A 27,040-nucleotide genomic window follows, 5' to 3' on the forward strand; every position below is an offset into this window, starting at 1 on the left:
AATGCCCAGTCCTAATATTTAAATTATTAATATAGTACTACTTAGATATTGAGTAATGTAATTTATATTCATTTTTGACTCTTCTCTATCAAAACGTAATTTTACTAAGTGTGCATGTTGTATGTCCGTGTTTGTCATCACAGAAGCCGCTCTTGGAGTCACCCAGTAATAGCCTTTCCACTTTATCTAGTTCTGTAGCTTTTGTGTGTGTAAATTACTTCAAATCTGTTTATGATCCTGTTGCTGGAAACTGTATCCCAAGACACAAAAATCTCTTCTAATAAATACCTTTAAAACAATTATTTCTTTAAAAAACATACTCTCTGTTCTATTTTGCATCTTCACAACATCATCACTTACTGTGTTGCTTTTTCAAGTGATCTTTAAAGAGTTTTGCAGGAGAGACTACACAGCAGGCCCGAGACCATCCTGAGAGGCCTGTGTGCCAGGCTGGCCCCTGAGTGGTATCAGGACGGTGCCCACCGTCCTCACTGAGGAGGGGCTCCCTGTGCTCAGCTGCTTGTGTGGGCAACAGGGTTTGTGCTGAGAACCTGCCTTCCCTCTGGGAGTCCAGAGTCTGGGTGCGAGGCAGGCAGAGAGTGCCCATGTGCCCAGCCCACAGTCAAAACTCTGGCACCGAGTCTCCGGTGGGCTTCCCTGGTGACGACACTGCACACACTGTTACGGCTCACTCTGGGGGGAGCTCAGTGCGTCCTGCGCGACCCCACCGGGAGAGGATTCTGGAAGCTCGGGCCAAGTTTCCTCAGGACACCGCCCCATGGGCCTCTGCCCCTGCTGATTTTGTGTGGAATCCTTTCGCTCTAATGAATCTCAGCTGTGAGTGCACCTTTGTACTAAGTCCTGGGAATCACTGGCCTGGGGGTGGTCCGGGAACCCCTGACAAGTTTGTTCTTAATGACAACCAATACTTTTAAAGTCATACCCCCTGGAAGAATTGAGTTAATATGATGTTTCTTTGCTTTTTTTGGTGGTGGTTTTTATCTAGCCTGTTGGGTGGCCTCTGCAGTATTGATTGAGGTTGTTTCAGGGTAATGTGCTTTCCCCCACACAGTATATTCAAAATAAATTAATGTGGGAGGGTCATGGAATATTAGGTGACCCCTCTCCTGAGGGAAAACTCTATGTGAGGGGATTTGTAATCAACTAAGGGGTTAGACTCTATTCTGCAGGTGCCTTTGAACCTGAAGCCTGTAGCAGGCCTTGCTTCTCACGCTTGGACTCTGCTGTCCTATGAAACATGGGTTTGGGTGTTTGTTCTGAGTGGAGCCCGAGAGTCTGCTGCCAGTCCACGGACGACACTGAGTAGCAAGGGGCTCTTTCCGTCCGAGCAGGGTGTGGAAGTGGCAGGGGAAGCAGCCTTGCGTCCTCACGCCCACGGTGGGTCCGTGGGTCTGCCGGGCAGGAACGGGAACTCATGCAGTGACAAGGTAGCCATTGTGGGAGACATTTTCTACTCCGAAAGGAAGTTTCTTTGCCTGACTTGAAGATTTATTATCTATAGACACTTAGAGGTGCTTTCTGCGGTGGTTTTTATTATGAATTATGTTTTTGTGTTTAGGTAATACCAGTGAGCAGTGGAGAAAGATGGACTTTAATAATGAGCTGTTCATTTTTCTTTCTTAGGGCACTGTTTGAAGAAGCAAGCATGGTAGCATCAAGCATTCCCTCAAGTATGGCTCCACGGGAACAATGAGACGTGCTCTTGGTCTTGGAAGCTCATCAGAATGTTTAGAGTTGGGGAGGCGTCCAAGCGCCCATTGCCTGGGCCGGCGCCCCCGCGAGTGCGGAGTGTGGAGGTTGCCCGGGGGAGGGCCGGCTATGGATTCACACTTTCGGGACAGGCGCCCTGTGTGCTCAGCTGCGTCATGAGAGGGAGCCCTGCGGATTTCGTGGGCCTCCGAGCTGGAGACCAGATATTTGCTGTCAATGAAATCAATGTGAAAAAAGCGTCTCATGAAGATGTAGTGAAATTAATTGGGAAGTGCTCTGGTGTCCTGCACATGGTGATTGCTGAAGGCATCGGCCGCCTCGAATCCTGTTCCAGTGACGAAGAAGGGGGACTCTATGAAGGAAAAGGCTGGCTGAAACCCAAGCTGGATTCTAAAGCACTAGGTATAAACAGAGCAGAGCGAGTCGTGGAGGAAATGCAGTCTGGTGGAATTTTCAATATGATTTTTGAAAACCCAAGCCTTTGTGCGAGCAGTTCAGAGCCCTTGAAATTGAAACAAAGATCCCTTTCGGAGTCGGCCGCAGCTCGATTTGATGTTGGACATGAAAGTATGAATAATCCAAATCCCAACATGCTTTCTAAGGAGGAAATATCGAAAGTTATTCATGATGATTCGGTTTTCAGCATTGGACTAGAAAGTCATGACGATTTCGCATTGGATGCAAGTATTTTAAATGTGGCGATGATCGTGGGCTACTTAGGCTCCATTGAACTTCCTTCCACGAGCTCCAATCTGGAGTCCGACAGCTTACAAGCCATCCGTGGCTGCATGCGGCGCCTGCGGGCAGAGCAGAAAATCCACTCGCTGGTGACCATGAAGATCATGCACGACTGTGTGCAGCTGAGCACTGACAAGGCTGGGGTCGTGGCCGAGTACCCGGCCGAGAAGCTGGCCTTCAGCGCCGTGTGCCCGGACGACCGGCGATTTTTCGGGTTGGTGACCATGCAGACGAATGATGACGGGAGCCTGGCCCAGGAGGAGGAGGGCGCCCTGCGGACTTCCTGCCATGTATTCATGGTGGACCCAGACTTGTTTAATCACAAGATCCACCAAGGCATTGCTCGACGGTTTGGGTTTGAGTGCACGGCTGACCCGGACACCAATGGCTGTCTGGAATTCCCGGCGTCCTCCCTCCCTGTCCTGCAGTTCATCTCTGTCCTGTACCGAGACATGGGTGAGCTGATTGAGGGCATGCGGGCCCGCGCCTTTCTGGACGGGGACGCTGATGCCCACCAGAACAACAGCACCAGCAGCAACAGTGACAGCGGCATCGGGAACTTCCACCAGGAGGAGAAGAGCAACCGAGTCCTTGTGGTGGACCTGGGTGGGAGCTCAAGCAGGCACGGCCCCGGAGGCAGCGCGTGGGACGGTGTGGGTGGGAGGGGTACCCAGCCCTGGGGTGCTCCCTGGTCTGGACCCTTCTGTCCGGACTCCGAAGGGAGCCCCCCATTTGAGGCCGCTCATCAGACTGACAGGTTCCGGGACCTAAACAAGCACCTAGGACCGGCCTCCCCTGTGGAGGTGCCTCCAGCTTCTTTGAGGAGCTCAGTCCCCCCTTCCAAGAGGGGCACCGTGGGCGCCAGCTGTGGTTTCAACCAGCGCTGGCTCCCGGTTCACGTGCTCCGGGAGTGGCAGTGCGGACATGCCAGCGACCAGGAGTCTTACACAGATTCCACCGACGGCTGGTCCAGCGTCAACTGCGGCACGCTGCCCCCTCCTATGAGCAAGATCCCCGCAGACCGCTACAGGGTGGAGGGCAGCTTCGTGCAGCCCCCGCTGAGCGCTCCCAAGAGGGAGTGGTCCAGGAAGGCCTTTGGAATGCAAAACATTTTTGGTCCCCATCGAACTGTTCGAAAGACTAAGGAAGATAAAAAGGTAAGCCTGCCAGAAGCCGCTCAGCCCAACCTCCTCACTTAGCAGCCATGGGGAGGCGGCTCCCAGTCACCAGGTGGCACAGTCCTGGCTTCCTCTGGCTGGCCCTGTGGCCTCTGTGGCCATCACAGGGTGTCTGCGTTGCCTCTGGGCTGCGGACTGTGTCTTGCTGGGACCCCTCGCCCCCTGCCCTGTTGGAGTCCCTGGTTCTGGTTCTGGCTCTGATGGCTGGTTCTGGGCAGGACATCTGGGCAGGAGAGGTGGTGGCGAGAGGGAAGTTGTCATCTTAGAGCTCAGGGTAAGGCCCTTCCTCCCCTTCCTGCTCCTCCCTTGCTCTGTCCCTGTGGCCCCTTGAAGCCCATTTTAGGTCTGACCCCAGAATCTTCACCCCAGTGTCCCACATCCCTCTTGAGACGAGAATATTCTTGAAGCACTGAGAGCCTCCATGGGGGATATCCTGCTGTGGAAAACGCCGGCTGGACTCTGCAGTGGGCCCTGGGAGCTGCATGCTGCCTGCTCACCAAGGGGTACTGAGCTCATGGTGTGTAGTGCTGCCTCGAAGACCTGGACCCATCAGCATCCCTTTGGGGGCCCTGCCTTCCTTTAGGAGCTCAGTTGGAGCAGGAAAGAGAGTAAATGAACAAAGCTGGGAACCCTCTGCAAGGGACTTTGTCCAGCAGGAGGCAGTGCTGCCATGCGGCACTGTGCGGGGCTGTGCCTGTGCGGTTGGGTGCAGGGAACCCTCTGGAAGGACTTCCTCCAGCAGGAGGTGGTGCTGTTGTGTGGGGCTGTGCGGTGGGTGCTCTGTTTGGAGCCAGGGCCGTTCTGACAGGTGATGGGGGTGGGCACTTAGCTTCCTTTGTTTCAAAGAAGCTACTCTGGCCGTTTACGATGTAAAGACACCTTTTTAGTGTTTGTTCACATCCTGAGACTATCCTAAGAACACCCTCTAAGGCTGCTGACTGGGTGGGCAGGGCCGGGGGGTAGGAAAGGCCGTGTTTGACGATTATTTCTACTCGATTCCCCCACCCAGGGCTAGTGTTTTCCATGATGAAATGTGGCACCTGAGAGAGCATTTAAAGGCTAGGAAGAGGCTGCGGCATATGCCTGTAACTCAGTGCTTTGCAGGCTGAGGCAGGAGGCTCGCTTGAGCCCAGGAGTTCAAGGCTGCCGTGAGCTATGTTGCAGCCACTGCACTCTAGCCTGGGTGACAGAGCGAGACTCTGACTCTAAAATAAAATAAAATTTAAAAAATGAAGGAAGGAGAGATTTCTCGTTTTATCTCCTCAAAATGATCACTGATAATATTTTGATGTATGTAAGCATATAATTGTGTTTTTTTAAAACACTTGTAATCATATGAATTTTCAGCATCCTCTTTATTTTTGGGGACAGGGTCTGGCTCTGTTGTCCAGGCTCAAGTGCAGTGGCTCGATTGTAGTTCACTGCAGCCCCTGCTCCCGGGCTCAAGTGATCCTCCCACCTCAGCCGCCTGAGTAGCTGGGACTACAGGCACTGGCTACCATGCCCGGCTAATTTTTATATTTTCTGTAAAGATGGGATTTTGCCATGTTGCCCAGGCTGGTCTTGAATTCCTGAGCTCAAGCGATCCTCCTGCCTCAGCCTCCCAGAGTGCTGGGATTACAGGCATGAACCACACCACACCTGGCCTCAGCCTCCTTTTTAGAGGAGTCGTTCTGCAACTGCGCGTGCTGCTGCTGTCTTTTCCTGTCTCTTGATCTGAGCCCTGGGCTGGATTCTCAAGGAGGTGCCCTCCTGCCTGCCCTGCGCCTCCCCTCACTTCCCTGTGGAGCCCGTAGGTGGTGGTGCAGGGCCACTGCCAGGGAGCAGGCCTCAGTGTGAGCTGCCTGTATTGGGCAGGGAGGGCAGGGATGGGGAGGTGAAGAGCCCTGGAAAGTGGTGAAAATGTTCTTTGGCATCAGGAGATTCCTCATCTCTTTGAATACATGTTTAAAACTGTGTTTTCTCCACTGCTGTGGTGTAGTGAAGGTTGACACTAGTGTTTATGTGGTTCTTTGTGGATTACAGGGCACCTTCACCTGCTTTCTCCTGAAATTCAAAGTGACCTGGACAGTGGGGAGTATGATGCTATTTTAGCTGATTGACAGTGATGCTTATGGTCCTTAGGGGACCTGAGAGACAGATAACGCTGTCATCCCCATCCCACCAGTGAATGGACTGCTCCTTGGGGCGGGTGACATGGGTGTGTAGGCGGGGTTGTGATGCCAGTCTTGGGCTTCTTTGCAGTGAAGATGAGGGTCCTGGCTCTTCCCATCCACACTGGAGCAGAGCAGAAGGGGAGCCGGCATGTCCTCAGGGTTGGAAATAATGGTGCAGTCGTCACTGCTTTGCAGAGTGCATCCTTACCTTGATAGGAATCCTGAGGCCATCAGGCCAGGAGATTGAGGTTTGGCTGTCAGGTGACTTGCCTGCAGTCACAGGGCATGTAAGTGCTGGGACCAAGACAGCCCTGGCACTCCATGTCGCTTCCCACAGAGACACTCCTGTGTGTGATTTGGAATGGCCTTCATAATGTGGCGTGATACACTGTCTAAAAATAAATAGGTAGTAACATGTTGTGTTTTATGGGTTCCTGCTGTAATCTCTTGAAGTTTATCTGTTGCTGTTTACTTTGCCAAGTGGGCCTTCCTGCGTAGTTAGGTCAGTCTGATCCCATAGCCTCCCCCGTTAGAGCAGCAGAAGCTTCCAGGGGTCATGATGTGGCCACAAGATGGGTCCGGACGTCCCTCTGGGCAGGTCTGCAGAGCTTCGAAGGTGGCCGTGACCATCCACAGTGATCAGGGTCCCACCTGGACGCTGGCCTGTGCTGAGAGAAGGGGCCAGCAGGGATGCAGGAAGGGCCTGGAAATTAGAAGAAGAAGAAGAAGAGTTGGCACACGGAGGGAGAGAGCAGAGGAGGCCCCTGGAGGGTGCAGCGGTGTCAGGTAGCAAGCTTCACGTGACTCCAGATTGTTAGTGGTGACGGGGACTTCAGGGCTTTACTTTGCACAAACTCAGGTGGAGTCAGTCAGGATCCAGCCAGGAGATAGGAAACACAGCAGTATTTGAACAGGAAAAATTCAGTATACAGAATTGTTAACAAAGGAAAAGATGGTTAGCTGCTGAAAGACAGAAAAGACAAGGCTAAGGTCATCAGTGTGGAAAGGGGCTGAGTCTGGAAAAGTGGGTGTGGGAGGTTTAGATGCCCAGAGTAGGGGCCTTATCTGACAGGACCGTGAGTCCATCACAGCTGTAAGAGAGTGAAGCAGTTCCCAGGTGAGGATTGGTGGCTGTCCCCAGTCCCCAGGAAAAACGATGTGGGACCCTCACACGCCAGCCTATCCCACCTGGGAAGCAGTGCCCGTGCCCAGCGCTGAACATCGAGCCCCTGGTCAGGATAGCCATGTGGTCTTCAAGGCCCAGTGCCAGGATCAGAAGCTGGGCATGGCAGGGTGGGCTTGGCACTCAGAGGAAATGCCTGGATTCCTGGCACAGTGCCTCGTTTGGCTACCCAGCGTCTGTGTGCAACCTTCTTCAACACCCCCCAAGGGCATCTAACCCCTAACTTCTCCTTTTGAACCCACCTTGGCTTGCCTGCACCTCAGTGCGGGGTGTTCTGTGGCTGTGGAGCAGCTCTGGCCTGGACAGCCCCGTCAGCTCCTCTCCGCAGTGTGCTGCAGGTGGGTGGTGTCCAGCATGCTCTGAGGCCCAGGCCTGGGGAGGGGCCCCTGCTGACGGTGTCCTTGGCTTAGGCACTCGCTCTTAGCCCTAGAAGAATCTTCAGCATTCCGTCTACACAGTTATTTCTGGTTCCGTGAACGTTAAACGTTCCCTTTTAAATTACTGGCACCAGCCCTTCTTAATCTGTATGCAAAAAAAGCTGACTATTAGAAGAAATATAATGCTGCATCTAGTCACAAGTTGGTCTCTAAGGCCAACAGTTCTGTGTCCTAACTGCCACTAGATTCTCCATTGCTGTCCTTTCCCAAGGCTTTTGTCACTGTCGCCTCCATCCTGCTGTCTGCAGGCTCAGCCCAGGTTTCCGCCCTCAGTGGCCACTTACTCCTGTGGAGGCCTGGAGACCAGCGAGCCAGACTCTTTGTTGCTCAGCATTTTGACCTCTTCTTGGTGAGATGGAAAGCTTTAACTCCCTGGACACGGACCCAGGTGATGACCTTGTGCCAGCTTATCCTCGTCAGCTTCTCCCTCCTCTGGGGAGGAGCAAGGAATGGGAGCTGAGTTACTTGTAGACTTGCTGAGGGTCTGAAATTCTTGAAGCGGATGAGATGATGTTTGGAAGTGGACTGCTTTCCGTTTTGTGTAGTTTGCTCCTTGTCTCTGCCTAATGTCTGTAGCCAGCACAAGCTGGTTCTCATGGAGATAAACACTCAGGCCTGTGACTATAAAAGGGGTTGACGTGAAAGAGAACCCAGGATCTCGAAATGCTTCTGTCATCAAAAATGATGGCCTTGTGTTTCATTTAAGGCAAGTGTGTTTAATTCTGTGTCGTTGCAAACTGACTCAAAGTTATATTAATTAAATTAATTATATTAATTAAAATACCTAGTTAAGTAGCAGCACCCACGTTCTTAAAATTTCCATACAATGGATTTTGGAAATCTTAAAAATGAAAATATGTTATTTATGATATGTAAAGGATTGATTGGTGTAATTTTGAAATGAATGAATAAATACTTTTACATTCCTCAGTTTAATTTCTGGTATTAGAAACATCAGTAGCTGAAACCCACAAAGATAAAGGCTCGCTGAGGTGCTCAGTAGTTGGTAGGTCCTCCCGGGAGTCCTGAGGCCACAGCACTTGAGGACTGCTGCCCGCGGAAGGGTGGATTTGCAGGAGTGAGTTCCTGCTCTGCTGTTTCTTACTGAGATAAGACCATTAACAGGAGAATGGAGAAATACCTCATGGGTGTACTGGAATACCAAAGAGCTACATCCGAGCGAGATGGTGGTACCTGCGTCACCTGAATACATCTGAAAACAGCGCTCATAAAAAAGGCAAAGTACAGAAGCCTCAAGCCCGTGAGCAGTGCAGTCTGCTGTCCCGGGTGACGCGTGCCCCTAGATGGGAGGACAAGCCAGGGGCGAGCGGGAGGGTGAGCAAGTGCCAGGCCAGGGGGGCCTCTCCCGGAGGGGTGCTGCGCTGCCTTGCTCGTGCTGGTGCAGTTTTATGTCTCGCGGTGCAGTGTGTTGGTGGGTGGGTGCTCATCATCTCATTCCCCACCATTTATTCATAATAACATACCCAAGCACTGTAAGAGTCGGAGCCTTAGATGCTGCTGCTGCCTCTGTCCTGCTCCACACGGAGAGCTGCAGTTCAGAGTCTGCTTCCTTTCACGCACTTACGCTGTCTGCACAACCTCTTGGATATTCTCCTCCTTTTCCTTCCCCTTATTGAAAATACATGTGATGGCCGGGCGCGGTGGCTCAAGCCTGTAATCCCAGCACTTTGGGAGGCCGAGACGGGCGGATCATGAGGTCAGGAGATCGAGACCATCCTGGCTAACACGGTGAAACCCCGTCTCTATTAAGAAATACGAAAAAAAACTAGCCGGGCGAGGTGGCGGGCGCCTGTAGTCCCAGCTACTTGGGAGGCTGAGGCGGGAGAATGGCGTGAACCCGGGAGGCGGAGCTTGCAGTGAGCTGAGATCCGGCCACTGCACTCCAGCCTGGGTGACAGAGCGAGACTCCGTCTCAAAAAAAAAAAAAAAAAAAAAAAAAAGAAAATACATGTGACATACTGCTGTGAGTTACTTTTTTCTAAAACTCATGTACTTAGTTGTATATCAATTTTAAAAACTCTTCTTCATTGTAGTGGCCACATGGTATTCCATCATATGCCTGTGCCATTTTTTATTGAATCAGTTCCCAGTTGATGGCAACCTTAGACTGTTTCTAGATTTCATTATAAACTGGATTGCAGTAAAAATTCTTAGGATTCTATCTTTGTATATATGTGAGTTTTCTTTTGGGTAGGTTCCTAGATATGGAATTGCTGTTTTTAAAAGTGTATGTGCATTTTAAAGTTTGCCAAATTTCCCACCAAAGAGGTCTTCCAGTTTATATTTTTGTCAATAGTGTGTGTGTGTGTGTGTGTGTGTGTGTGTGTGTGTGTATGCCCCCTTTTTTATTGAAGGAGAATTTGTGTTATTTTGATGTACAGAAAACTCAACAGTGTTCATTTCACCCAGTTTAGTGACAGGCTTTGCCTTTTCCAGCTTGGCAACGTGAGCCACAGATTTTGGTCCCAGAGCATAGCCTTCCCAGTGATGGTGGATCTTGTCATATCTGTTGTCGTGGGTCTTGATAGCTTCCGCCAGCTTAGAGCTCCCTTGTCTTTCAAGTTAACCTGTGTGAAGGCGACAGTGGAGCAGACTCCTTGGTCCTGCGGGCTTGACACCCTCGTCAGGCCTTCTCCTTGACAGTGCGGTAGGGAACCCCCATCTCAGGACACAGGCAGGCAGGAAGGCAACCAGCTCAGTGGGAGCCACATCACGTGCAGTTACCACTAGCTGAGCCTTCTCGTTTTCCACCAAGGTTGTGACAGCATCAACTCCTGTTGGAGGGACACGTGGTCCGTCTCTTAGTGGGGATGTCCCCTGGGCCAGTGCTGTCTTTCAGCCCAGGCCAACAGTCTCTGCTTCTTCTCTTGCTTGTCTCTGGTTGGTACTGTGGGCCAGCATACGTGGTTGGCTAGCTGCCTGTGGCCTGAGCCCTGGGTGAACCAGTCAGTCACAGGAGGTGCTTTCAGCCACTCTAGGAGGATGGCCCTTTGCCGCTGCAGCCTGAAACAGCAGGGCCTTTGACAAAGTGGGCGAGGTCCCTGTAATGGCTGGATGTCCTGTCCAGTGCAGAAATTCTTAGGCCTTCCCTCAGACGTCCATCTTCTTGGCCTCCTGCTGCTGCATGGTGGCAGGGGCCAGGGCCAACTCCTTCCGTTTGGCCTTCTTCCCTTTCAGCATCTTAGGTAGCTGGAGAAGAGGCCCTTTTCCTCCTACCCGTGTAGCTCTAGAGTTTTATCAGTCTTTTATTTATTTGCCAATCTGAGAGGAAAGAAATGGTATTATTTAATTTCTTAAATTGAGCAATTTTGTATGTTAATTGACCATAAATATTTCTTTTATTGTCTACTCCTGATTCATGTACCTTGGCCATTTTTCCACCTGATGGTAGGCCTTTTACTTGTTGATTAGTAAGAGCTCTTTGTATATAAAAGAAATTAGTGCCTTGGTCAAAATATTTTAAACTAGTTATAAAAAGTCTGCCAAAAGGGAAAAATTGAAAATGAATGAATTTTTGGTAGCTGCAGTTCAGATAGAGAGTGGGAATTTTCTTGGGAGGAGTTTTCTGAAAGGTGATTTATGCATGCTTGGAGGGTAAAGGATAGGATTCGTTGGTTCAGAAACACAGCTTAAGTTTCATTTTGATTTATTTGATATGAACCTTGGCATAAAATCAATGAGTAAATTTGATTACTTTTATAATTTATTATATAGATTAAAAGCTCCATAACAGGGATGTGCTACGGTCTGAATGTTTGTCCTCTCTGAAACTCATGTTGAAATGTTATCCCCAATGTGACAGTATTAAGAGGTGAGGCCTTTAAGAGGTGATTGGGTCATGAGGACTCTGCCCTCATAAATGGCAGAATCCATAATCCATTCATCCTTGATAGGTTGTCGCAAGAGTGGATTAGTTATCAAGAGGGTGGGTCTGAATAATGAGCAGTGAGATTGAAGCAGTGACAAAAACGTCTCCTAACAGAGAAAAGCCCAGGGCCAAGTAGATTCACAGCCGAATTCTACCAAACCTATGAAGAACTAGTACTAACCCTCCTGAAACAGTTCCAGAAAATGGAGGGTGAGGGAGTTCTTCCTGACTCATTCTGTGAGGCCGGTATCACCCCAGTACCCAAACCAGACAAGGACAAACCACCAAAAGTACAGGCCAATATCTCTGTTGAACATAGATGTACAAATTTCAACAAAATACTAGCAAACTGACTCCAGCAGCACACCAAAAAGATAATATGCTATGATGTGTTATGTGCCAGGGATGCAAGGATGGTTCAACGTATGCAAATCAGTAAGCGTGATACATCCCATAAATAGAATTGGGAACAAAACCATATGACCATCTTAGAAAAAGCAGTTGGTAAAATTCAGCATGATAAAAACCCTCAACAAACAAGGCGTAGAAGCTCAAAATGATAAAGGCCGTCTATAACAAACCCACAACCAACATCATACTGAAAGGGGAAAAGTTTGAAAGCATTCCCTCTTAAGAACTGGAACAAGACAAGGATGCCCACTCTCATCACTCCTATTCAACATAGTACTGGAAGTCCTAGCCAGAGCAGTCGGGCAAGAGGAATAAATAAAAGGCATACCAGTTAGAAAAGAGGAAGTCAAATTATCCTGGTTTGCTGATGACATAATCTTTTTTTTTGAGACAAAGTCTCGCTCTGTCACGCAGACTGGAGCACAGTGCTGCTATCCTAGGTCACTGTAACCTCAAACTCCTGGACTCAAGGGATCCTCCAGCCTCAGCCTCCCAAGTAGCTAGGACTACAGGTGCATACTACCATGCCTGACTAATTTTTAAATTTTTTTGTAGAGATGGAGTGTTACAGTGTAGCCTAGGCTGATCTCAAACTTCTGGTTCAAGCAATCTGCCTGCCTTGGCTATCCAAAGTGCTGGGAGGTGTGAGCCGCCGCCTCTGGCTAGATGTGATCCTATATCTAGAAAAACCTAAAGACTTGACTGAAAAACTCTTAGATTGGATAAATAAATTCAGCAAAGTTGCAGGATACAAAATCAATGTACAAAAATCAGTAGTGTTTCTTTACACCAATAATGACTGAGAAAGAAATCAAGGAAGCAGTCCCATTTACAATAACTACAAAAATAAAATACCTAGGTATCAACTGAACCAAGGAAGTGAAAGATTTCCACAAGGAAAGCTACAAAATACTGATGAGAGAAATTGTAGATGACACAAACCAATGGAAAAACATCCATGTTCATGGACTGGAATAATTAATATTAAAGTGACCACACTGTCTGAAGCAATCTACAGATTCAATGTAATCCCTACCAAAATACCAACGTAATTTTTCACAGAAGTAGAAAATGCAGTCCTAAAATTTATATGGAACCAAAAAAGAGCCTGAATAGCCAAAGCAATTCTAAGCAAAAAGAACAAAGCTGGAGATATTGCATTACCTGACTTCAAATTATACAAGGCTGTAGTAACCAAAACAGCATGTTACTGGTATAAAACTAGACAACAAAATAGAGAACCCAGAAATAAAGCCACATATTTACAGCTAAGTGATCTTTGACAAAGTTAACGAGAACAGACAATGGGGAAAAGACATCCTTTTCAATAAATGGTACTGGGAAAATTGGATTGCCCTGTGTAGAAGAATGAAACTGGACTTGTATCTCTCACCATACACAAAATCAACTCAAGCTGGATTAAAGACTTAAACCTGAAACTATAAAAATACTAGAAGAAAACCTAGGGAAACTCTTTTGGAGATTGGTCTCGGCAAATAATTTATTGTTGAATTCTCAGAAGTACAGGCAACAGAAACAAAATTGGACAAGTGGGAGTTAAAGAACTTCTGCACAGCAAAAGAAATAATCAACAGAGTGAACAGATAGCCTGCAGGATGGAAGAAAATATTTCCAAAATATGCACCTGACAAGGGTCTAATATCCAGAATATATGAGCACTCAAACAACTCACAGCAACAAAATAACGCCATTAAAAAGTGGGCAAAGGATATGAACAGACATTTTTCTTTTTTTTTTTTTTGAGACGGAGTCTCGCTCTGTCGCCCAGGCTGGAGTGCAGTGGCCGGATCTCAGCTCACTGCAAGCTCCGCCTCCCGGGTTTATGCCATTCTCCTGCCTCAGCCTCCCGAGTAGCTGGGACTACAGGCGCCCGCCACCTCGCCCAGCTAGTTTTTTGTATTTTTTTTAGTAGAGACGGGGTTTCAGCGTGTTAGCCAGGATGGTCTCGATCTCCTGACCTCGTGATCCGCCTGTCTCGGCCTCCCAAAGTGCTGGGATTATAGGCTTGAGCCACCGCGCCCGGCCAAATAGACATTTTTCAAAAGAAGATATACAAATGTTCAACAGGCATATAAGAAAATGCCCAGTATCAGTTATCATCAGAGAAGTGCAAATTAAAACCACAGTGAGATATCATTTTACCTCACTCAGAATGACTGTTAATAAAAAGTCAAACAATAGCAGATGTTGTCAAGGGAACTCTTATACACTGTTGGTGGGAATGTAAATTAGTACAGCCTCTATGGAAAACAGTATGTAGATTTTTCAAAGTCCTAAAAATAGAGCTACCATTTGAACCAGCAATCCTACTACTGGGTATCCAGCTACCAATAGGAAAAGAAATCATTATATCAAAAAGATACCTGTACTCTTCTGTTTATTGCAGCACTATCCACAGTAGCAAAGATACGGAATCAACCTAAGTGTCCATCGGTGGGTGAATGGATAAAGGAAACGTGGCATCTATACCCAATGGATGGGTTTCAGCCATCAAAAGAAAGAAATCTTGTCTTTTGCAGCCACATGGACGGAATTGGAGGCTATTATCCTAAGTGAAACAAGTCAGATACAGAAAGACAAATCCCACATGTTCACACTTATAAGTGTGAGGTAAATAATATATACACGTGGAGGTAGAGAGTGGAATGGTAGAGAATGGAGACTTGGAAAGGTGAGGGGGTGGGAGGAGGGGTGGGTGATGAGAAATTTCTGAATGGGTGCAATGTATGTCATTTGGGTGATGGATACCCTCAAAGCCCAGACTTCAGCACTGTGCAGTCTGTGCATGTATAATGACAAAATTGTACTTGTACTCCATGCCTTTAAACAAATACATTTGAATCATATCTAAGAAAAATAGACAGTGGGTTTGTTAAGAGCCAGTTTAGCTCCCTCAACATGTGATGCCCTGTGCTACCTCAGGACTCTGTACAGAGTCCCCACCAGCAAGCAGGCCCTCACCAGATGCAGTCCCTTGACCTCCAGGATGGTAATGAATACATTTCTTTTTTTTTAAAAAATAAATTACCTAGTCTCAGGTATTCAGTTACAGCAACAGAAAATGGACTGCGACAATGTATATACACACAGTAGGGACAGAGAGATACAGGTCTAGATATAGTAGTTTTGCAGTTAGGTGATAATGCAGATGGTGAGATTTCTCTTACTCTAGGGTCTTACGCAAAGTCAGCAGGAGCTGTATTGGGAGTGTTTGTTTATAGTTTTCTCCTGTAAACTTAGAAAACTTTTGACCTGGCTGCCCTGGTTCTTCAAACTACATGTGACTGTGTCCTAAAGAAAGCAAAGTCATGGGGTGTGCGGGCAGCTCTGTGAGCAGAGTGGCCTTCTGAGGTCTGTTACCTGGCCTGACTTTTCCTCCCCCTTGTCTACTAACCATGTCCAATCTGGATGGGAGGTCACGGGGTCACCTTTAACCCCAAGGGGAAGTTGTCAGGACAGGAGGCTCAGCTGTTGGATTCCAGGTTGAAGAGCCGAGGATTCAGATGAAAGGCAGAAAGACCGAGCTGCACACTGCAAGCATCAGTGCGTCCTTCCCCACCCTCCCTGTGAGAAACACCTGAGCTGTGGGGTGAGAAGAGGAGAATTGGAGAGAACCAGGGGGTCACGTGGCTGGGAGGAGCCTTCACATTCCACTTTGAGTTCCATGGTGACCCCGATGGAAGCTGCCCTCATGTTTGGGACCCAGGAGTGCAAGACGTGTGTTTAGAACTTGGAGGGGGACTGCCCCATAGAAGGTGGGAGCGGGATCAGGGCAAGGGATGACTCTGGGTGGCACAAGAAGTTCCTGTGGGCTCCCAGGGGTCACAGAGCTTGAGAGAGTGTGTTGCACACGACTGTGAATGTGCTCATGGGCCTGTACCCAGGCCAGCCATGGGGCTAAGCTAGGGGCCTGCTGTGGCGGGTGCAGTGTGGACAGTCTTAGCCTGCTCACCTGCCATTATAAGGTTCCACTGACTGGCCAGCTGGAACACAGACATTGATTCTCTCATAGTCCAGGAAGGTGAAGTCTGAGATGAAGAGGTCAGCAGCATGTCTGAGGTCAGTTGTTAAGGGTTCATTTATTTTGAGGCCCATCTTCTTGGCTGGCCAATGGCCGTCTTCTCCCTGTGTCTTCACATCGTCTTCCCTCTGTGCATCTCTCTGTCTTAATCCCTTTTTCTTATAAGGACACCAGTCGTAATGAACTAAAGCCTACTTTAACGACCTCATTTTACCTTAATTATCCCTGTAAAGGCCCTGTCTCCAAATACAGTCACATTCCACCGTATTGGGGGTCAGGATCTCAACACAACTGGATTGTGGGAACACATTTCAGCCTATAACAGTATCTCCTTGGGATTGATTGAGGCCATGTCTGTCCCTGAAGGAGCCAGTGCCAAAGTCATGAATAAGAGCTCAACATGTGTCCAGTGACAGACACATGAGTGGCAGTGGGAGAATGAGGTGAGCACAGGACCAAACCAAGTGACACTTGAGAGACTGGGGGCCTCACCCTGTGATGTCGAAGCAACAGTTACACAAACGTCCCCTCATCCACTGAAACCGCAGGGAGGGGAACAGTGTGCGCACCCAAGAGGGCTTGAATGTGATGCAACTGAAACACTAAAGAGCGGAATTGACAGAAAAGTTAATTTGACTGTTTACTTAGAAATGACTGAATTAAATCTGCATCAGGTGTAATTTTGGCTTAGAGTTAGAAAATCAGATTGAGTTATATAAAATAAAGGTACATTTTAAAGTGAAATTTCTTACAAACCTGAGTCCATGAAAGCAAAATTTCAGTCTATTACATTTAACTGAGGAAGGAGTAAGAGAAGGAATTCTTTTGCCTTTTTAAAACAAATTTTCCCTTTAAGAAAACACAATGATAAAACTGTTAGATTAAACTTTTGGGAGTCACTGATCTTACTACATATCAAGCTTCCTAATAATTTCTAGGACACATGTAATTGTGAGGCTTTATAGAAGCAGAGAGAAGTTGTCTGCCAATTACACTACCTGGTTCTTTCCTCCTGTGTGAGGACGTGGTCTGGCCCAAATTTCACATGGGAGGTCTCTAAGCAAATGCACCTGCTCACATCACTTACATGGGGGAAGTTGTTGACCATGAAGTATGTCCATTTTGTACTGTGAGAGCTGCATAGTTTATGTGACATTTTTCAGGGATCCGTACTCCATAACTCCTAGGATTCCAAGTTTATTTATTATGAGCAATCCTAGACACACCAGGTACATCCTGCTGAAAACATTCCACCGACAATGATTCTCCTGCTAGCAAATATCCTTGGGTTTGCCAGGAGGTCTTTCATTAGCAAGTTTACAAGGAGATTTGATTAGGTCACCTTTCTTTTCTCGGGTAACCCCAGTTAAAGTGAAATAATGGACTGCGGGCTCCTCCTCCTTGCCTTCTCCCTTCAATCACGGAGAGAAGATACCTGTACTGGAAAGGCATGAAGAATTGTGATCCAGGATCTTTATTGCAGCCTGGTTTGCAACAATAGCACTAGAACAGTGCCTGGCAGTTAGAAGGCACTTAATTTTTTTTGATTGAGTGAAATTGTCTGTTGACAATGGAGTAAAGAAAAATGTAGTATTTTCATACTATGGGATTCATACACTTATTTAAAATATGAGTTTCTATGCTGTAACAGCACAATATAAAATAATAGTGGTTTAGATATAAGAAGTGTAGTTTGAGTAAATCCTCCAGAGCTGGTGTGGAGGCTCCACCCTCATCAGGAACCCAGGGTGCCTTCTGTTGTGTCGTTACTGCTCTTCACATGTGGCTTTTGCCCTGAACTTTGAGATAGCTCCTTAGCTTCACTTCCCCATTTCCGTCAGCAGTGAGAGAGGGAGGTGGAGGCACAGTCTGGAAGTTGCAGACATCTCACTGGACAGACTTAGTCATATGGCTTTGCCTAGTGCAAAGGAGACTGGGAAATGTAGTCCTTAGCTGGACAGCCATGTGTCTAGCTAAGATTTCTATTCCTGTGGAAGAAGGAGAGACTGGTTATTTGCAGGAATGGCGAGCAGCCTCTGTCATACAAAGTGGATCAATACATTACTGATAGGGAAGCTCCCGAGGGCATATTGAGTGGAAAAAGCAAGTCACAAAAACACATATATTTAATATCCTATTTTTGTGTAAAAAATTCCAACACCCCTCAAAGAAACCTATACGTTTTAAAGTGCACATATGTTTATATGTAAATATATGGAAAAAATACAAAGGAAACACTCCAAATGGGTACTAGTAGTTATCTCAGAGGTAGTAAATGAAAACTGGGAAGAATCCAGGGAATTTTTATCTTGTGTTGTTTCAACTTCTTATGATGGAAATATGAACATATTTACTAAAAAAAAAACTTCATTTGAAGGAAAAGTAAAAATTATTTAAAAAATTGTTTTAATAAGAACAAAGTCAATGAGAGATGGCCTTGGAAACAAATTGTACTTACATGGTGTAACCAATGACAGGCTCCATGGATTGCAGGCCAGGAGAGTTTCAGCTTCAGCACATAGATTTTATGCTGTTTTTCTGGTACAATGAGAGGAAGTTTCAAAATAGACTGTAAAGAAAAAAAAAAAAACAAACCTGGATGATACTTCTAAAAGGGTCACAGCTAAGGCCCCATGATGCAAGTATCTCTGGGTAGGGTGGTGTTGGCCATTACGCTGTGTAAACAGGGATCCCAGGGGCCAGCATCGCACTGCTCTCCGTCCCCAGCGGAAAGAGGGGAGGCAGACACTGGGCAGTGGCACTCTGAGTCCACCTGGTCCTGGGAAGGAACGGCGGCTCCAGGGAGGGGAGCCTCATGGGCCTGCAGCAGAGCTGGGGGCCTAGGGCTTTGTGCAGCCCGCAGCAGGTGACCTTTCCTAGTCCCGGCAGCGTTTGCCCATGGAGTTCGTCCTGACCACGGTCCCCGAGTGTGCTCTCTGGGGAATGGTGTCACAGTGAGGACAGCTTCAGGCCTGGGGAGGGGCTGGGAAGCAGTGGGCGGAAGCCCCCACCATGCTGGAATAGGGCAGGGGCCCCCTGAGAAGCTGGGATCAGTAGGACAGATGGCTCCGGGGCCATGGAGGTAGAGGATCTGTGAGCAAAGGGGTAGATACCAGTGTGGCCCCCTCACTATTGGCTTATGCTCTATGGGGTTTCTAGGAAAGTAAGACTGTTCAGAGCAAGGTGGCCGCCATGTCCCGGCAGAACCAGAAGTGTCTGAAGAGTTGGAATCGGTGGCGGTGTATCGATTAGTTTTGCTGCTGCTTCAGTTTTATAGAAATGGCTTAATAACACGGTTGTCTGCAACTTGTTTTTAATCACTTCATGTTATTTCAATGGTTTATCCATGATGTTATTGGTAGTCGCAGTCTGTTCATTTTAACTCTGTATAATCCATTGCGTGAATCTACTGCTACATACGCAGAGCCACTAAAAAATTACTAATAATGCACTAGTGAACGTTCTTGTACCTGTCTCCAGGTATGCTTGCCAGACTTTTAAATTTTTTGCCAATCTGGGAGTTGTAAAGTGGTATCTCATCTGGCTTTGATTTGCATTCCTTTGGTTATAAGGCTCTGCGTTTCCTCTCTGTTGAGGCACCTACTCACACTTTTTCATCCCTCTTTCCTCTTGGGCTGTCTTTTCCTCATGGACTGCGGGAATGATAGATGCCGGCTGCTAGTCCCTGGCTGATTGTGCGTGTCGCACGTGTCCCTGCCCTGGGCATGACTCCTATTTTCACTCTCTAGCCAGATGTATAATCTTTTTTCCTATAGTTTACCCTTTGTGTCTTATATATATATTTTTGAGATGGAGTCTCACTTTGTCGCCCAGGCTGGAGTGCAGTGGTGCGATCTCGTCTCACTGCAACCTCCACCTCCCCGGGTTCAAGCGATTCTCCTGCCTCAGCCTCCTAAGTAGCTGGGATTACAGACAGACCACCACACCTGGCTGATTTTTATATTTTTAGTAGAGACAGGGTTTCACCATGTTGGCCAGGCTGGTCTCAAACTCCTGACCTCAAGTGATCCTCCCATCTTGGCCTCCCAAAGTGCTGGGATTACAGGCATGAGCCACTGCACCTGGTCTGTGTCTTATTTAATACATTTATTACTACCTGAGGTCAAAAACGATTTTCTCCCTTTTTCCCGTTAAAGTTCCTTGGAGTTAATGTTTATGAAAAGAATCAGGCAAGACAAAAGTTAGTTTTTTTTTCTGTGGGTAACCAGTGGTTCTAGCACTAATGTCATCCTTCCACGTAGATCAGCAATGCCCCCTCTGTCATGGATCATGTGTTCAAGTATGTGTGGGTCTGTTTCTCGGTTCTCTGTTCCTTCCTAGTCAGTATCCCCAACTGTACTTTAAAAAATTACTAGAGCTTTATAGTAAGTCTTTAGGTCTTACAGGGCAGGTTTTCTTGTCTGTGCTTGGGCCTTGCTCTTTTATGTAGATTCTACAACCAGTTTACAGATTCCCCAAAATGCTATTGACATTTTGTGTTTTAATCTGTAGATCAGCTTAAGGAATTGGTATCTTTAGGGTATCAAGCCTTCCTATCCATGCAAATAGTATCTCTCTTCTCTCTCATTTTGGTTTATTTCAGTAAAACTTTGTAATTTCCTTCATAAACATCTTTAATTAGATTTATTCTCTAGCTAGATTTATTTCTTGGTACCTTATGATTTTATTTGCCATTGTAAATGGTACCTTTTAAAAACTGTGAAGGCTTCAACCTGAGGAAGCTGATTGGAAAAGGAATAAAAATAGAATAAATTATAAATGCTAGCTCATGTGATATATGGGAGTGTAATTGACTAGTTGCTTTTTATGTCTAGCTACCCTATTAAGTTTAAGAAAGTTTCCTTCATTCCTATTTGTTAATACTTGTTTTCATGAATGGGTGTTAAATTTTAGCTCTTTTCTTTGTTACTTTGCATTCATTGAGATCATGTTTCTGCCTTGTGATGCTAACATGGCAAATTACAATGATTGATTTTCAGATGATAGACCATACTTGCATTCCTGAGATAAACCTAACTTATGATCATCTTTTTATACACTGATGTATTTGGTTTACTACTATTTTTGTATAATTTTAAAATCTGTGTTTGAGTGAGACTATCTCGTACTTTCCCTTCTCACTATCTTTGTTGAGTTTTGGTATCAAGACTACTGTAGTCTCACAAAACATAAAAAATTAATGGTAGAACTTTGCTGTCCCTCTTCCTTCTCTTCTCCCTCCCTTCTCCTTTTCCTTGTATATTGAATCTTTTATTTTTTCCTCCTTCCAGAGGATTTCAATAATTTTTTATTTAAAAAATTTAAAATTAGGGATAAAGCCTGTTTTGTCTATTATTAATCTAGTGAAACCAGCTTTTTCTGAGTCAACACTTCGCCTTTTTATTTAAGCTTTTCCATTTCTGTGTTCGAATTATTACTACAAGTGGCAGATTCTTCTGACAGCTCAAGAAGAAGATCAGGCTGAATTGGCAGATGTGGGTCACTGACGTATTGGGTGACTGGCACACTGAGTCTTGGCTCTGGGATATTACTGCATTCTTTCTGTAAATCCACTTTTCCTAGGTTCTCCCTCCCTGCTTTCTTGCCTTATTTTTTGTCTTGTTTTGATTTCAAGCCTGTTTGGCTTATTTCCTTAGTCCACACCCACCTCCTTTACTGGTGAAGCAATTATGTGCTTTGTTTCTGTCTTTAAAGGTTCTAGTCTTCGCCAATTGCTTGGGACATTGTAGGCCCTAAGATATTTTGGAATAATTTAAATTAATATCTCTACCTAAATGTCTTTTCATGTATAATATTCATCTTTTTCTTTCTTGAATGGGACACCCAGTCTTTGTGCACATTTTTCTCCTTCATTTCACAAAAGGTGCTTTGCTATGACCTGGAAACCTTTCTTTGGTTCCTCACACGTTGCTCCATAATCATTGCTGTAAGTTTGTCTAGTTTTATGTTTGAAATGGAATTTTGTTGATTCTAAAATAGTTTTGCTTTTGGGCTTAGAATTCTTCCTGCCGCATAGAGTTTTGTTGTAACAGATTTAACCAGGTGTGCTGGGTACTCAGCTTACTGCCCTCAGCCCTAAGCCCACCCTCTATGACACCAACAGGGTCTCAGCACCACCTTTCTGCTCACAGCTGCATCCTTGTCAGGCTCTATCCCCAGGGGTGCTTCCTGGAGCTGGCAAGGCTGGAGTGTCACCGTAGCAACGTTTCACCCCCACAGGGGCAGTTCCTTCCCCTCTCAGTTTGCAGTTTGCCCAGCTCACTGCGCCAACCTCCTGGCCCCTCAGAAACAATGGATGGGGTGGGCGCCATGGCTCACACCTGTAATCTGAGCACTTTGGGAGGCCAGGAATTGCCCTCCCCTGTGATCGTACCCCTGCGCTCCGGCCTGGGAGATAGGGTGAGACCCCCAACTCTAAAAATCCCAAAAAACTGGGCTGGGCACGGTGGCTCATACCTGTAATCCCAGCACTTTGGGAGGCCAAGGTGGGCGGATCATTTGAGGTCAGGAGTTCAAGACCAGCCTGGCCAACATAGTGAAACCCCATCTCTACTAAAAATACAAAAAAAAAATAGCTGGGCATGGTGGTGTGTGCCTGTAGTCCCAGCTACTTGGGAGGCTGAGGTGGGAGAATTGCTTGAATCTGGGAGGTGGGAGGTTGCAGTGAGCCCAGATTTCACCACTGGAGTACAGCCTGGGTGACGGAGTGAAACTGTGTCTCAACAAACAAACAAACAAAACCTGAGGGCTCGAGCCCCATGCCCCTCAGTGGTCTGGGCCCCAGCTTCACTGGCTCTTTTCCTCTGAGCTGCCGAGTTGGAGTAATTCCCTCTGCTTCCCCGCGTTTCCCCAGCCCTGGGGTGGCAGCTGCTTCCCAAGGTTGCTACTCCATGGCATCTCAGAGTCCCTCTGCCTTTCCATCCCTCAATACCAAGCTACCCCTTCTCTACACGGGACTCTCTGTTAGAACCACAGGTGGTTTCTGTCTGCTGAGTAAACCCAGAAGAATATAGCAGGAGATGTGAAGGTGTGAGCTAGAAATCTGACTCCTTGTAAATCTCTATATTGCCTCTTTTTGGAAATACCTTCAGATTATCTGGTCTCTCTTGTAAGCTATATACTCTCTTGCCTACAGTCCATTTGTTCAGTAAGTATTCACTGAGTACTTAGTATGCACCAAGCACTGTGGGAGGGGTGAGGGTATAGTCGTGACCAGGACACGGTCCTTGCCCCATTGGGGCTTATGGACTAGTGTTCATTTAGACCGAATTGTTTAGGAATTTTTAGTTCTAGCAGTGTGGGTAAAGAAAGAAAAAAATACATAAATTGCATTACATCAAAATGTAAAAACTGGCTGGGTGCGGTGGCTCAAGCCTGTAATCCCAGCACTTTGGGAGGCCGAGATGGGTGGATCACGAGGTCAGGAGATCGAGACTATCCTGGCTAACACGGTGAAACCCCATCTCTACTAAAAAAAAAAAAAAACCAAAAAAAAAAAAAAAAAAACTAGTCAGGCGAGGTGGCGGGCGCCTGTAATCCCGGCTACTTGGGAGGCTGAGGCAGGAGAATAGCGTGAACCTGGGAGGCGGAGCTTGCAGTGAGCTGAGATCCGGCCACTGCACTCCAGCCTGGGCGACAGAGTGAGACTCCGTCTCAAAAAAAAAAAAAGTAAAAACTCTATGCATTAAAAAACACAACCCACAGAATGAAGGCAACCCACAGAATGGGAGAAAACATTTGTACGCCATGTGTCTGATATGGAGCTAATATGCAGAGTATATAGAGAACTCCTATAACTCAGCAACAAGAACAAACAACCCAGTTAAAAAATGGGCGAAAGTCCAGGGTGAATTCTGTGAAGTAGAAAAGAAAATAAAGAGAAATTAAAATTAAAAAAAAATGGGCAAAGGTCCAGTGTGAAACTGTGAAGTAGAAAAAAAAATGAAGGAAAAGAAAAATTAAAAAGATGAGCAAAGGACTTCAATAGACATTTCTCTAAAGAAGATACACAAATAGTTAATGAGCATGTGAAAAGATGCCCAACATCATCAATTATTAGGCCAGTGCCAACTAAACACACAGTGAGGTAGCACCTCACGCTCCTTGGGATGGCTACTGTAAAACAACTGCCACCACCACCACAAGAGAGAACATGACCTGTATTGGGTAGGATGCGGAGGAGTTGGAGCCCTGGCACGCTGCTGGAAATGCCAAGTGCTGCAGCCACTGTGGGAAACAGTGTGGTGGCTCCTCAAAGAACGAACAGTACAATGACCGCATGGCCCACAATCCTGCTTCTACATATATACCCAAAGAATTGAAATCAAGGTCTTGAGGAGATGCTCTTTATACACACATTCATAGCAGCATTATTGTAATCGCTGAAAGGCGGAAGCCACCCAGATGTCCATCATCAGGTGATGGATAAACAGTGTGGTCCATCCATACCGCAGAATATTATTCAGCCTTGAAGAGGAAGGACATTCTGACACAGACTGCAACATGGACGGCCCTTGAGGACTTCAGCGAAATTAGCCAGTCATAGAAGAACAAATACTATCCGATTCTACTTATATGGGATTCCTAGAGCAGTCAAAATTATAAAGATAGAAAGCGGGAGAGGGGGCTTGGGGGAGCGGAATGGAGAGTGTGTGTTAAATGGGGGCAGAGCTTCGTTCTGGGAAGATGAAAAGTTCTGGAGGACGGTGGTGGTGCTTGCATAACATTACGAACACATCTAATGCTACTGAGCCAGCTAATGTGGTAAATTTTATGTTATCTGGATTTTAAAATCAGATTGAATAACTATTTTGAAAGTGTAATAAAAAACAGCAGTGCAGTAGCACAGCTGGAGCTGGGTATTGTCCCAGGTCAGCCACCAGCTGTGTGACTTTGAGCAGATTTGCTTCCCTGACTTCCCGGTTCTCATCCGTGGATTGAGGCATTGGAATGGTTCTTGTGCCAAAATTATTCTTAGCTCTGAACTGATGGTTGCATGGGATGATTTGTTGTTTTTTCTTTTTTCCTTTTTCTTTCTTTTGAGACAGAGTTTTGCTCTTGTTGCCCAGGCTGGAGTGCAGTGGTGTGATCTCAGCTCACTGCAACCTCTGCCTCCCGGGTTCAAGTGATTCTCCTGCCTCAGCCTCCCGAGTAGCTGGGATTACAGGCATGCGCCACCATGCCTGGCTAATTTTGTATTTTTAGTAGAGACAGGGTTTCTCCATGTTGGTCAGGCTGATCTTGAACTCCTGACCTCAGGTGTTCCACCCGCCTTGGCCTCCCAAAGTGTTGAGATTACAGGCGTGAGCCACTGTGCTCAGCAATTCATTGCTGGCACCAAGAGTGGCTGAGAAATTTGGTACCTGAGCAGGGGGTGAGGTTCTACTGTCCCCCTCCCCTCATTTCTAGCGGTTTTATTTTGGAGGGAACCTGACGCTTTTCTGGGCCTGTCTGTGATAGTAATGCCGGTTGACCGGCCGTCCCTTGGGACCCTGTAGCCAGGTAGGTTGATTGGCCTGAGGTCCTTGGTTCTCCCTGAAGCCAGCTGGTTCATGCCGGCTCACTGCATCCTGGATGCCTGGGAGCCCAGGCTGACCGGGCTCTGAGGGCAGCGGGCGGTGTCTGCGCCACTCAGTGTCCTTGAGTGCTGGGTGCGGTGGCCAAAGGCTGCGCGGTGCAGATGGTGCTCTGGGGGCCACCTGTCTTCTCAGACAGTTGTGAGGAGTCTTCTCAACTTAAAAGCTGGAGTTTGAAACAAGTGGCCTTTTAGGCCATTTTTATTATTGTCTTCCCTGTTTAGTACTCCTTGGGGAAGAGTTGAGATTATGTCCACCAGCGGGGCCGGGGGGGGGGGTGCTAAATCGGTGGTGATTATCTGAATTTATTAATTTACAAAACTTTGTCTATTTGAGAAACACGAATAAATGCTGGTCTCTCCCTGCTGTGGAAGTGTGACATCTGTTACTGGCCCTCGTTCCGAGAGTTGATTTAGTTTTTTGCAAGAATTGTTTTCTGTCTGCTTGTTAGACTTTTCCTTTCTCCTTTACATCTCCAAAGCGCACAGCGCATCCACGTGTGGCCAGGCATCACAGGTCCTTTCTTTTGCCTGTGCTGGGAACAAGTTTCAAGGCTCACTGTGGAAGAGCCGCTCACCCGGGGCGTGGTCAGGGCTGCCAGGTGTGGTGGCTCACACCTGTAATCTCAGCACTTTGGGATGCTGAGGTGAGCGAATTGCTTGAGCCCAGGAGTTTGAGATCAGCCTGGGCAACACAGCAAGACCCAGTGTCTACAAAAAATACAAACATTAGCTGGGCGTGGTGGCACATGCCTGTGGTCCAGCTACTCAGGAGGCTGAGGTGGGAGGATCACTTGAGCCTGGGAGGTCGCGGCTGCTGTGAGCCATGATCATACCTCTCCCTCCAGCCTGGGTGACAGAGTGAGATCCTGTCTCAAAAAAAAAAAAAAAAATTAAATTTTCTTATCACTGTCCACCTAAATAACAGTGAGAGGCTCTCTGAAAGGAATGATGTTTATCTGGGAGCAGGGCACTGGAGTGGGCAGATACTTGCCATGGTCTACAGTGCATAGCCGGGGAGGCCAAAGAAAACAAAGACTTTTAAAGGAAAAACGAGGATCACATGATTGTTTTGAGATAATTATCCTTGCGACAAGGATCAGCAAGCACCAAGGGTGGTATCAGGCTGAAGGTGGGCGGGTGGTTGCTGGGCAGATGTCCTCACAGTGTGTTCTGAGTGAGGCTGTGATGTCCTGTGTGCACGGCTGTGGTTTGTGCAGTCTTTGTGATGGATTTGTTATTCCCAGGCATACTAATGTGCGAGCTCTCCCTTCATGGCCCTCCCCAGCTCTGTTTGTTAGGGTTTTTAACACAAGTCACTCATTTTGATTCTGACAGCCTTAATCTCACAAAGCCGTGGGTTCATTCCCCACCCTTCCCGAGAGCAGAAGATACAGAATAGCAAATCTGTAATGAGAACAAAGTCACTCGTTGCTTTAGCAGCGGACTGAACATTTCCCGTTACTGCTATTGCCGTAACACACGTCTGCACGCCATACTGGTGCCCTGTGCTCCCCGTTGTTGGGCAGTCAGTCCCCCGTGTTGTGGCCTCCGTGTCGTGTGTCTCACGAGCACTGCTGAGCACCTTCTCAGGCCTCCCCTCTGCTGGGGCCGCACACCTGCCAGGAGCTGGGCGCTGTGCTGGGCAGCAAGTTTTCAGACAGCATCAGACGAAGCGAA

The 27,040-nt window shown here is 47.1% G+C and overlaps 1 protein-coding gene across 1 annotated transcript in view; it reads left to right on the plus strand.

The window, feature by feature from the left end:
- RGS12 (regulator of G protein signaling 12) overlaps positions 1–27,040 on the plus strand; it is a 150,872-nt gene that overhangs the window by 19,799 nt on the left and 104,033 nt on the right. The window contains exon 2 of the mRNA XM_025386157.1: positions 1,645–3,626. Within this exon, the coding sequence (XP_025241942.1) occupies positions 1,746–3,626 (1,881 nt within the window). The 5' untranslated portion in view covers positions 1,645–1,745. The remainder of the gene's footprint in view (positions 1–1,644; positions 3,627–27,040) is intronic.

Source organism: Theropithecus gelada, chromosome 5 (genome assembly GCF_003255815.1).
Source record: "Theropithecus gelada isolate Dixy chromosome 5, Tgel_1.0, whole genome shotgun sequence".
NCBI lineage: Eukaryota > Metazoa > Chordata > Mammalia > Primates > Cercopithecidae > Theropithecus > Theropithecus gelada.